The following is a 12,079-nucleotide window of genomic DNA, read 5'->3' as shown; positions in this document are numbered from 1 at the left end:
TGTAGGGCGGACATGAAGACCGAAATCATGACAATGCCAACAAATTTGGTAAGTTGCCATTTCATTATTTTACTGATTGATACAGTGATATATTATATGTGGGTAATTGTAGGGAACATGATATAAGTTGTTTTACATGTGCATCCAGATAAAACTATTCTTGGATAATATATGTTCATTTCGAAACTTGATGAATGTCGAAGAAATGTTTTTAAAATCACCCCATTGTTTCAGTATGATAAAAAAATTACATTTGGTGACAGACCAGTGTGATGATAGGAAGGATTGAAGTCACCATGGCAAGTTTTTTGAAACAGGGGGATATGTTATCTGAGGGTATAAACTTATTGAGGATGGCTACCAAATTTCCTGTGGTTTAGACGACCTTTTTGTCTAGACAACTCGTTTTCTTTGCAACCTATTAAGCATGTACTTATCAAAGATAATTAAATTGACTAGGAAAATATTTTTTGATTTCAAGAAATAAACAGTTTCATCTTGCCTCAGTAGGATGAGGTTATGGCACTTTCTTTGAGGTATGGACTCTAGTTGGCCAGCTCTCAGTAAATTATGTGTCAGGTCTAATATTATTTAGTAAAAGAGCCATTATTCCCCCATCTGTGCACATGGATAAGGGGAAAGCACTTTGATAAGTAATAGTCATAAAATCTAAGGTGCTGTGCCTTATATGGAGCTGGGGCCATTGATACAGGAAATGGACTAAAAAAAGAACAATTTGGTAACCTGATCCACACACAATAAGCAAGCGTCTGATTGTTGCCATTTTTGTCAGTTAACAGCTGGTCTGACGGGCAGCAGGCACAAGGCTCTCTAAACAATTCACTAATGCTTTAGAAGCTGCACTAATTTAGAAGACATAGGAAGTGGCTCAAATAGTTTACCCATGTGGGTAGTGCTTTTACCATCACAGAGCAATCAAGTTACTTCCATAGTCTGATGAAGAAACCAGTGCAGTTTAACCTGTGCTAACAATAAAAGCAGCACAATTTGTACTCCACCTAGCCAGTGGGGGTCTGCCTTCTGGACTGTTTGGGTCGTTATAATTAACTGAGAACAAAAGGTGAAACTTCAAAGCATGCTTTATGATTAGTCAACATGAATGGGGTCCTTTGTTGTTATTTTTTTCTGTCCATGAACTGGACATTTTTTTTTCATACTACTTTCCTTTTCTTCAGCATACATAGTTTCAACAAACAAAAATGATAATTATAATTGATAGCATTACAGTTGATGCTGCGAATATAAACCAAATTGTACATCATAGTATTTCCTCAACATGTCTGTTCATTGCATTGGATGGGCATAGTACACCCATGATGCTGGGGTTTCATTCATAGGTTTTTATGAATGAAGGTAAACTGATCTGCCTGTGAAGCCACAGGCAGTGTGACGGAACACATTGGTGTCTCCCTGCTCTCAAATGGGTTGCATAAGTTGCTGCCTAGAGTAATGCAAGAAGGCAGCCATTGCAGGAAGTCATTGTTGAACTGTGTAAAGCTCATTGATTTAAATTAATTAAATTACACCACATATTGTTTTATGGAAGCTAATAGGTCATACAGGAAGTGGTTGTTAAGAGAAAAATGTGGTATGTTTGTGATTGTGCAGCACCACCGACAGTGTGACAGGGGTCTGCAAACAATGCAGGAGAGGGGACAGCATGCTGGGATGGATATTTATTGTGGTTAGTGGCAACTCAACGGCAGACAGTTGTTGTTAGTTTGATTTAACAGTATTTCCTTCTTGGTTTGGTTTTTTTTTCTTTCCTCGATTTCACTTGTTCTGTTTCCTACATGTGTTTGACATTCTGAACTTTCCAGATCTAAATAAGCTTCATGTTTGCTACAACAATTGTTTGTGTTAAGTCTGGGCTGCATTGTTTGAGAAATTCAATTTTTCCCCTTTCAATTCATTTCAGTTCCATATGTTCAATTCTTCTTAGTATTTTAGTGTCTTTATTAAAGCCTGTACAGAATTGTGAAGAAAGTGAATTGAATGAATTGCTCAGAGTATTTGTGTCTATGTTAATCAGTTGAAAAAATCTTAGTAAAATTCAGTCATTTGATTTTATTTGGAAGAAATTATGTAAATTACTTATATATTTATAAATGTGTTTTCACATAAATAAGGATGTGAAACTGCTTGCTTTAGTCTTTGTATGTAAGGACTTGATGAGTGAAATCTATGGAGAACAGTACTTCAGATGCCAGAGGTGAAAAGTTAATTGCTTTTACTGGAAGTTTTGTTTTTCTAATTGAAAACAGAACAACACACATGTGTATCTCCTCACTTCACTTTGAATTACAAGATAGGCTGCTTTATGAGGCAGAAGTGTGGAAAATAATTGCAATTTCCTCTTCAATCTTTTATCGCTGCCTTGCCATAATATCAAGTAAAATTTCTTCTTTGTGCTTAAATGCCAACTTTATCCTACTTCAAAGGCGGTTACTATAATAAGCAACATCCTTTCCCCATTACATGTTATGTCTGTTGCTTGACCAACCTCAGTCTTTGAATAAAATTTAAAAGGCTGTTACTCAACAATCCATAAGAATCAATTAAATGAACAAATATTTCCAAGCTAATTTAAAAACAGGTTAATCAAGACAGCCACTGCCTATTGTGTAAGGGAGTGTTAAAGGAAACATTGCTTAATCAAACATCCTTTTCTCCTCCATAATGTTTATAATTGTAAGGAAAAACAAAGAATTTGTTTAGAATAGAGAAAAAAATCCAACATTTATATTTTTGCAACTGCACATTAATGGTGTGAAACAGTAGAAGCAGGAATTGATTAACTGTTGGTTCTAGTTGGGACACAGCTCTGTTTATTTCTTACCTTTTTGTAAACGAAAACAGTTGTGATAAATGTAACAACTTCACATTTCATTTGGAACTTGGCTGTTTTCAATGGTAATTTTTTGAAAAAATTTCAGTTGGAGTGAACCATTCACAGGCATCATCCTTGGCTTCCATGCCCCTCACAGTGGACACTGGCCGCTCTCCCCCAGCAGCTACCTCACCTTACAACCCCTCCCCACAGACATCACCACTAATGGCAAGATCTCCATCAGTTGGTGTACACCAGGCTCCAAAGAGCATCTCAGGAAGTGTCAATAGCTGTGATGGTCCTCTCAACCTCACCAAACCTAAGATGGATTTCTCTGTGAAGAAAGATGTCAACCACAATGATACACAGAATCACCATTCTGGGGCAGCAAGGTCTGAGCTTCAGAATTTTGTGCAGCCTCCTCCAGCACACAGTAACCATGCACGCAGCAGCCTGTCTTCACTGCCTCCACCACCAGATCACTTAGGAATGAAGCATCGTGCTTTTGCAGCAGCCACGCCTCACTATGTGAGTAATCCATATGTGGGTATTCCTGCACACTCAGCAGCCCGCCCCGTCCCCACCAGCTTACCCATGGCCAGCTTACTGCCCACAAGTCTTCCTGCCACAACAGTCTCTGCTACCACACCAACAACCTCAGACTCTTTAAAGGTATGAAGATAACACATATTGGGTTGTTCTTCTAAGAGGAAAGCTGATTGCCATCATGTGGATATTCCTATTTTTAATTAATCCAGTTGAATGCAAAGAAACACAGAACTTTTTATCTTGAGCAATTTTAAAAGAAAATGATGGTTAGATTTTAAGATTAATAATATCAGAAACATTATTTAAGTTAAATTTTTATTTCTTTCATTTATTTTGCATGTTTTAAATTGCCTTTTTGTAAAACTGGTAGAATAGCAATAAATAAATACCAAAAATTAAGTTAAGCAAATTAATTTTTAACAATGTCCATTTGTAAGGCATTCTAATTTATTTTTAGGAGAGTGTAATTAAGTCCCCACTACTTAGCCTGCCGCAAACTCTAAGTGCTCTCTACTCTGGTATGCCTCCTATGCCAGTTTATGCCATGCCAAATTCAGCCATGCCACAGATGTCACTGATGAAACCAATGAAAGATACAGTGGACTTGACTAGTGAAGAGTTGCCTCAGAGTAGTTATGTTCAACAACTGCAGAGTAAGTGGTGGTTTTGAAAATGGACAGGTATATGGCACAAAAATTTACTAGAAAAAAGGTTAAGTTTGGAAATTAATTTGGTTGATTGAAACAAAATGGGACCTTGAAAATTGAATGATTCAGAAGTAACTACTTTGCCCATGTGCACAAGTTATATCTCAGAATAACCATGTTCTTGATGTGTAGACTAAAATATTGGTGCAGAATTTGGATTCATTGGTTCTAAGTATGAATGCTCTTTCCCTTATAATTACAGGTCGTATGTTTGGTGCTAAAATAATTCGTTCCAACAAAGAGAAAGAGGATGCGAAGAAGCCCCATGTAAAGAGACCTATGAATGCATTTATGGTTTGGGCAAGGGAGGAGAGAAGGAAAATTCTAAAGGCATGCCCAGATATGCACAACTCTAACATCAGCAAAATTTTAGGTATATTTCTTTTTATTTTCATATAGCTGCAAGAATAACAAAATTAGTTTTTACAGATGAAAAATGTATTCAAAAGACAAAGGTAAAAATAGAAAATCGTGTAGACCACAAGTTCAGAAAGTTTGCTTAAAGTGAAATAAAATGAATTGTGTAGACCACAAGTTCAGAAAGTTTGCTTTAATTGAAATAAAATGATCTTGTAATTGGTAGTTATAATATGTAATATGCAAAGTTTTTCTCAAATGAAATGGATGTTTTTGTAGGTGCCAAGTGGAAGGCCATGTCTAATGCTGAGAAACAACCATTTTATGAAGAGCAGTCTCGTCTCAGTAAAATACACATGGAAAAGCACCCAGATTATCGTTACAGGTAGAATTTTAATGTTTGGTTTTTAATGTAATCATGATACATATTAACAAAATTTGTGACATTGCATATTTACCACTATACCTGGTTATGCAGTTTGAACATACAGCCAGCCAGTAGAAGTAGCCATGCTCAACTATTGCAGTATGGTGAATTACTTTACATAATGAGGTAAAGGATATCTGTTGCTATTTACAGGAAAAAAACATGATTCATTCTGTGTATTTTTTTTTATTTCAGGCCTAGACCCAAAAGAACTTGCATTGTTGATGGCAAAAAGCTACGGATCTCTGAATATAAAGCTTTAATGAAGAACAGAAAGCATGATGCCAGGAGGATGTGGTACTCTGCAGAGCAACCATCACCACAGTATCTGGAGCAGTTATATAGTAAGACCTTTGCAGATCTGGTGCCCTGCCCATCTTAACTTTGTCAGATTATATTGTCAGTTGAAACACCTAGGGTGCATTCCCAGAGATTTAGATCGATCCAGAGATTAAGATTTAGATCGACCTAACTTGCTGGGGGTTCATGCTAAATTGCAGTCAGCCGAGCGCGCACCGTAGTTAATTACCCCCTTACAGCTTTTAGTAGGCGGGACAGACGCTTAAGCCGGCTAAGCTGACAGTAATCTAGCAAGACTCCCCACAGGGATAGATCGATCTAAAATCTATGGGAATTGGGTCCTAGATTAGATAACCTTTTTTACCAGTCTGTGTGTTATCTCAGTCAAGGCACTCTTTGGTTATTTTTTATCAGTCTTGCTTACATAGCATTTCAGGATGTTAAAGTCATTTCTTGTTAATAAGATCATAATCCAAGTCTTGTCAAATTTTGAGGAGCATTCTACTCCAGTGAAATTGTTCTCAAATCACTTTTTCCCCCTCAGGTAACTCTCTCCTTGCCAGTCCCAGCAGCTCTACAGCCTCTGTTGATCAGCCCATGTTTCCAGGCAGCCAGGAGCACACTGACAATGATAGCTCCCCACAACATGATGCTTACAATGGCAATGTCAGTGACAGTAGCATGGATGCCAGCAATGACATCTCCATGGAGATGGAAGAACATTCTCAGGAAGATGATTTGTCTGACTCAGAAGTTATCCAAACAGAACAGGCGTTGCATGCTGTTTGATCATATGCTTGACTTGGTAGCTGACTTGATTAGGCCTTATGGCAAATAATGTATATGTAGACCCGGAGATTAAGTCTTATACATAATAGATAGATTCAGGTTCCAGCACCACTTCTCCATGAGTTTGCAGTTAAAGCAGCATAATATACAAAGTCATTCACAGGACTGTAAGAAATAATAACTACATAGGGTTTCCCTCAAGTTATTCCAAGTCAAAATGTGAATAGAGCAAATGCTGCATGGTAATGGGTCCCACAAATTTATCTGTGTCCACTATTGGTACAGTAAAACACACGAGTTTTACTGCTTCTTACAATTGTTAAAATGGTGACATTACATTTTAGTTTGTTCTTTTTTATTTATTTTTCTCGCATTTGGTTGATCTTTATAACTGCTGATGCCTAGTGTTATTTTTTGATACATTTTAAGCTGGAGTAGGGTTGGGAGAAAACCAAAATAAACTTGCCAAAGATTTAAGGTCTTCCAACTTTGTTTCTGCATTTATGGAGTGTGGCATTTATCATTTATTCATTCAGTGTGGAATTGCTATCCATAATTACAGAATTTTCATATTTTATCATAGCAAAGGCAAAAAAATACCTGCTGGATATGATGTATGTAGTGGGATTGGTTATATATCAATTGGTTGGAAGTTTTAAGTAGTAGTTTAATATAAAGGGAACACACAAAAAGTTTTCTTTATTTGATTCAGCTTGCATTTATTTATTTTCATATTAAAGAATTTGCATTTAGTACATTTAAATTTCCTACTTTTTTCTTCCCATCAGGGCTTTATTTCTTAACTCATCCCTTATTTTTATTATTACAGCTATTATTGCTATTATTATTTTGGCAGACATTGAACAGCACATGACTTGAATATCTCTCATAAATGTTCGTTTAAAAAATATTTTGATGCTCATTGATGGTTAATGTTAGTTTTCAGTCTGATAGGCCCCATTCACCAAGTAACACTTTAGGTAAAACATTCTAATCACAGCTCAAAATAATGAAAAGAAAGGTTGTAGCATTTCAAGTTGAATTTTAAAGGAAAAATTGAAAAACACATATAAACAATGATGAGTAAAACTTATATCACTAGAAAAGATCAACAACCTATTTAAGTATGTGGTATATGAGTTGAATGTCTCTGGCAGTTGTACAGGGAACACAGCATTGATGGCCTGCGAAAAATAGTGTTTTGTTTGGTCTTCATCAAGGGCTGAGCTTTCTGGAAACCATTATAAAATTCAGAAAACCCAATTACTACAAAGAGACCCAGTTTTTCTTGACATTGAACTCATTTAATTTTGTATGTACTTGTGAAAATGCTGACAAAAATTAACTTTTTAATTTTTGTTCTGCCAGACTAGTCAGCACATAGCTACACTGCTGTCACTTGTTCACTGAGAGTCAGTAATAAGTGATTTTCATAACAATTCCCAGTCCACAATTTGAATTTGACTATATTTTAAGTTGGCTAAATTATTTGTTAAATAAGATGAAGTCATACTGGTGAGCTTATGGAGGTGAAGATATCACTGTTCAGGGAGTTAGATATTTATATATAATTGAAATTACATAGATTTGTTTTCCCTTTCTTTTGCAAGTGAAATAGTTGTACATGTTCTTTAGATATTTGAAGATAAGGTTCTGACTCTTTGCAGTTCTGCAACAGCAAAGTATTCATATTAATGTAAGGCCCTGTATCTTGAATGCTTATTTAGTACTCTTGCATTCTTGCAGTAAAATTTCTTATAAAATGAGAACGTTATAAGATGCAGTTGTGAGCATTCAACAAGCAAAGAACCTAAATGTGTTCTAGTAACAGATTGTTTAGTTGCCTGACTGACAAAACTCATTGTTTATGGGTGCACGCAATATGGTTCAGGTGCTGTAAATAAGAGCTACATATTAAAGAGAAAGTATATATACAATATATTAAAATGTTTTAGATATGCATAATTTGTTAAATGATATAGATATTATGAAATATATAAACATACAAGTAGTCTTGTTGATTTGTAACAAAAAGTTTAATATTCATATCCTGTAAATTATTGTTTGATGTTGATTGTAAATTGATTATTTAGTGTGATTGTAGTACAATTTGCTCAACTAAATTATAATGTGTAGATAGATTTACTGTTAATGAAATGCCAGCTGCTCTACACTTGCCAAACTTAAACATTGTAACAACAAAGGTGCATAATTCTGCAGTGCCATGTGAAATAAAAGCAAGCTTGCTGCTTGAATAACACTCATGCTAGGAGTTTATTCAGCAGCTGTTCCTGCTAGAGATTAAAACTAGTTGTTGTTGTTGCATTTTTAACATATAATATTTTTTGTGGTATATATTCTTAATACATATGACAACTTCCTAAAAATTAATCCACCTGGGGTCAGTCCATTGCAAAGTATATATACATGATACATGAGATGCTGACAAAAATGTTTGGTTAATTTTTTAAAATGATCTATGGGTCCATTCAGAATGAGAAAATCGGCTTGCTTAGAGCGCATTCTCAACGAATTAAGCCAGGCTTTACAAAGCCGGTGACCCAAAAATGGCGGACGTACATGAAAGAGAAACCGCCTAATCTTTTAATAGTCTCTCCGCCTCCCCACACGTCGTCCCTGTGTGGTACAGTAATTAAATCGCGTCTCCGTTCGCCATGCGGAAGCTACCTGAGAAATATTAAGTGCGCATGCTCATCAGTTAAACTCGTGGTGAAGAAAGCATGGCGGCTGAAGGCGATCGAAGGAAAAAAGCTCTTCTGTTCTATTATCTTTGAAAACAGAGACGAAAAAGGAATAATTTGGCCTGTAGAGCAGCAATGAATCGACTATCTACGGAGATAATATCACCAGAGATATTCACGGAAATATTAATGTTCGGAGCCGAGATTTAATTACTGTACCCCGCAGGGACGACGTGTGGGGAGGCGTGTGAGAGGCGGAGAGACTATTAAAAGATTAGGCGGTTTTTCTTTCATGTACGTCCGCCATTTTTAGGTCACCGGCTTTGTAAAGCCTGGCTTAATTCGTTGAGAATGCGCTCTTACTGGCCCACGGCCTAAATATGTTGGACCTACATGAAAGGAAGACCCCTTAATCCTGTAATGGTCTCTCTGCCTCCCACACGCCTCCCCACGTGTCGTATAAATCCTCCAAAAAACACAATGTACAAAAACTACACGCTGTGCCATAAAAAAATAATTATAGCAGGCAATCTTTTGAAATATCAGAGAGAGAAATAAAGTGTGTGTGTGTGTGAGAGAGAGAGAGAGAGAGAGATGCGTTCACTTTCTTTAATGACCTCTCTTTAATGACCTCTACTCGTGTGGTGTCAGTTACATTTGGGAGAAAACGGCACAGCGGGCCAGGAAATCTTTTACGTTAATATATTTGATTCTTTCTTTTTTTCACTTTTACCAAGACTAAAATATTGCCTCCCTGATGTACAGTGTATCTGTTAATTATCCCACAACTATTATTTTCTTTTTTAAAATATATAATCTTATAGTGAAATGTAAAAAAGTGAGTTAAATAATTTAAGCAGACAACTCATTGAAAGATCAGAGAGAGAGAGAGAGAAAGAGAGAGATATATTTTGAATTAACAGGAGTCCAAGGTCCGGTTAAATATGCTCTTTTATTCTTTAATTTCTATACAACAACTTCTTCATACATGCATGTATTAAAGGGATAATAACTCTTCGTTTTGGCCAAAAAATGAATTTCCCTGGAGTAAACAACAAATTTCCCATACTTACCAATGGTTAATGAATTCATTTTTACATTCAAAGATAGTCCGTTTTTTTTTTCTAAAAGTTTGTTTTTTTTTGTTATATAATCTCTTAAGGGTAAGCCGCCATGTTGGCGAGTGGCTCTTCTTGGCCAGTAATATTGCTGACCTAACGGTATATAAGTCTCGCCGATTTGTTAAGTTATATCAACAATATTAATTACCTAGTAATATAGTTTGCTTTTATATCACCCTTATTTGATGGGAATGACTGTTTCTTTTGTTGAATTGCAACTGATCTTGTTTTTATGTACAGACACAGATGTGTATGTACATATTGCCATCACCTGCGTCTGTCGTTGCCGTCGTTGCCGTCGCCGTAAACACATTATGGAAAATCCATGTTACTTATGATTGCCAAACTTTCAAAAAAGAAATACAGGACTAAAATGCAGCCTGAGTTGGAAAAGCAGTCTAATTGACTTCTTTTTCTGGAAGTTATACATTTTCAAAGTGTGAACTTGAACTCCCATGGGCCTGAAGGAGTGGTCAATCTTACTAAAACGCAGGTTGAGTTCAAAAATCAGCATAATCGGGGCATTATTTTAGAAGTTATGCTGTTTTTTCACATTTCCTCAGATTCAACTCTTAGGCATGTTAACAGTCTCATTATTGAACTAATAAGATATGTAAAAGTGTTTGTTTGACATTTCCTGCATCTTTACAACATTGTTAGTTGATTATGTAAAAATGATGGTAAACATGGTATCCTGGATTGTGTAATAAAGTGTCAAAAATGGAAATAAACTCATATCATTGCAGTTTGTCTGATTCAATCATACATTATGTTCAGAATGGAAGAAATTGGACATTTAACACTATTCTATTGATATTTTTCCCATCTCATCAATTTTCTTAGTTGATCATATAAAAATTGCAGTAAACTGTTTATTTTGTTTTATGTTAAAAAAAGTGTTAAAAATGGAAATAAACCCATGTCAGAACAGTGCTGTCTTGTTTCACATTTCCTCAGATTCAATTCTTAGGCATGTTAACAGTTTCATTATTTAATTAATAAGATACATAAAAGTGTTTGTTTGACATTTCCTGCATCTTTACAACATTGTTAGTTGATTTTGTAAAAATTATGGTAAACTTGTTATCATGTATTGTGTTATAAAGTTTCAAAAATGGAAATAAACTCATATCATTGCAGTTTGTCAGATTCAATCATTCACTATGTTCAGAATCTCAGAATGGAAGAAATTGGACATTTAACACTGTTCTATTGATATTTTTCCCATCTCATCAATTTTCTTCGTTGATCATATAAAAATGGCAGTAAACTGTTAATTTTGTTTTATGTTAAAAAGTGTTAAAAATGGAGAAAAAAAAAAACATTTCAGAACAGGGCGGTCTTGTTTACATTTTGGCATTTTCAACTTTGTAACTTTGAAGTTCCATGAAGACCTTTGCTAGTCACATTTTCTGAATATCCATAATACTAATATTTTATTATTAAAAATTGATGGTCATTATGCTGTTAAACATTATGTAATATTGCATCAAAATTTGAAAAAAACCTATTTTGGGCACTGCTCCCATGATGACCATTTAAGGAAAACCATGTCACTTACTGTTCTTTAACTTACAGGAAAGAAATATGGGACTAAAATACAGCCTCAGCAGGCAATGCAGTCTGTTTGGTAATTCTTACTGCCAGTTAAACAGTTTTTTTGTGAAAATTTAATTTTTCACATATTGGCATTTTCAAGGTGTGAGTTTGAAGTTTCAAGGGCTTGAAAACCCATGCTAGTCACATTTTCTGAAAATCCATGATAGGTATATTTTATTATTAAAAATTGCCGGTCAATATGCTGTTAACAATTATGTAATATTGCATCAGAATAGAAGAAAACACAATTTTGGGTGCTGCTGCCATGATGACCATTATGGGAAAACCATGTTACTTATGATTGCCAAACTTTCAAAAAAGAAATACAGGACTAAAATGCAGCCAGAGTTGGAAAAGCAGTCTACTTGGCTTCTTTTTCTGGAAGTTAAACATTTTCAAAGTGTGAACTTGAACTCCCATGGGCCTGAAGCCTTATGCTTGTTACACATTTTACTTACATTGGAATTACCTGTTGAGCATAATTAAAATTTGATGTTGAATTTGCAGTTTAACATAATGCACTTTTGCATCAGAATTGACAGTAAACTATTTTGTTATTTCCTGCTTTTTGTCTGTACATTTGACAGCTTTGCTGCCTTGTTATTTTAGTGCATTACACTAATGCAGTTACATCGCAAACAAAGCTATTCAAATCACATAGTTTCGTATAAAATATA

General features: G+C 35.3%; 1 protein-coding gene across 12 annotated transcripts in view; it reads left to right on the top strand.

Annotated features, from left to right (window-relative positions):
- The window catches only part of LOC106172137 (uncharacterized), a 44,434-nt gene extending 36,147 nt beyond the window's left edge, over window positions 1-8,287 (top strand). For 11 of the 12 annotated variants that reach the window (XM_013552738.3, XM_013552744.2, XM_013552746.2 and 8 more), the window contains 8 exons: window positions 6-48; window positions 1,568-1,705; window positions 2,958-3,523; window positions 3,858-4,053; window positions 4,310-4,480; window positions 4,744-4,849; window positions 5,087-5,235; window positions 5,736-8,287. In XM_013552738.3, coding sequence (XP_013408192.2) covers window positions 6-48; window positions 1,568-1,705; window positions 2,958-3,523; window positions 3,858-4,053; window positions 4,310-4,480; window positions 4,744-4,849; window positions 5,087-5,235; window positions 5,736-5,980 — 1,614 coding nt within the window. In that variant the 3' untranslated portion in view covers window positions 5,981-8,287. The remainder of the gene's footprint in view (window positions 1-5; window positions 49-1,567; window positions 1,706-2,957; window positions 3,524-3,857; window positions 4,054-4,309; window positions 4,481-4,743; window positions 4,850-5,086; window positions 5,236-5,735) is intronic. The other variant, XM_087002781.1, reaches the window with a different exon arrangement.
- The last annotated feature ends 3,792 nt before the right edge of the window (window positions 8,288-12,079 follow it).

The sequence above is a fragment of the Lingula anatina genome, chromosome 1 (assembly GCF_051362555.1).
Source record: "Lingula anatina isolate TDL-2025a chromosome 1, LinAna3.0, whole genome shotgun sequence".
Lineage (NCBI taxonomy): Eukaryota > Metazoa > Brachiopoda > Lingulata > Lingulida > Lingulidae > Lingula > Lingula anatina.
The sequence above is the reverse complement of the archived record's forward strand: the minus strand, read 5'-3'. Positions and strand labels throughout refer to the sequence as shown.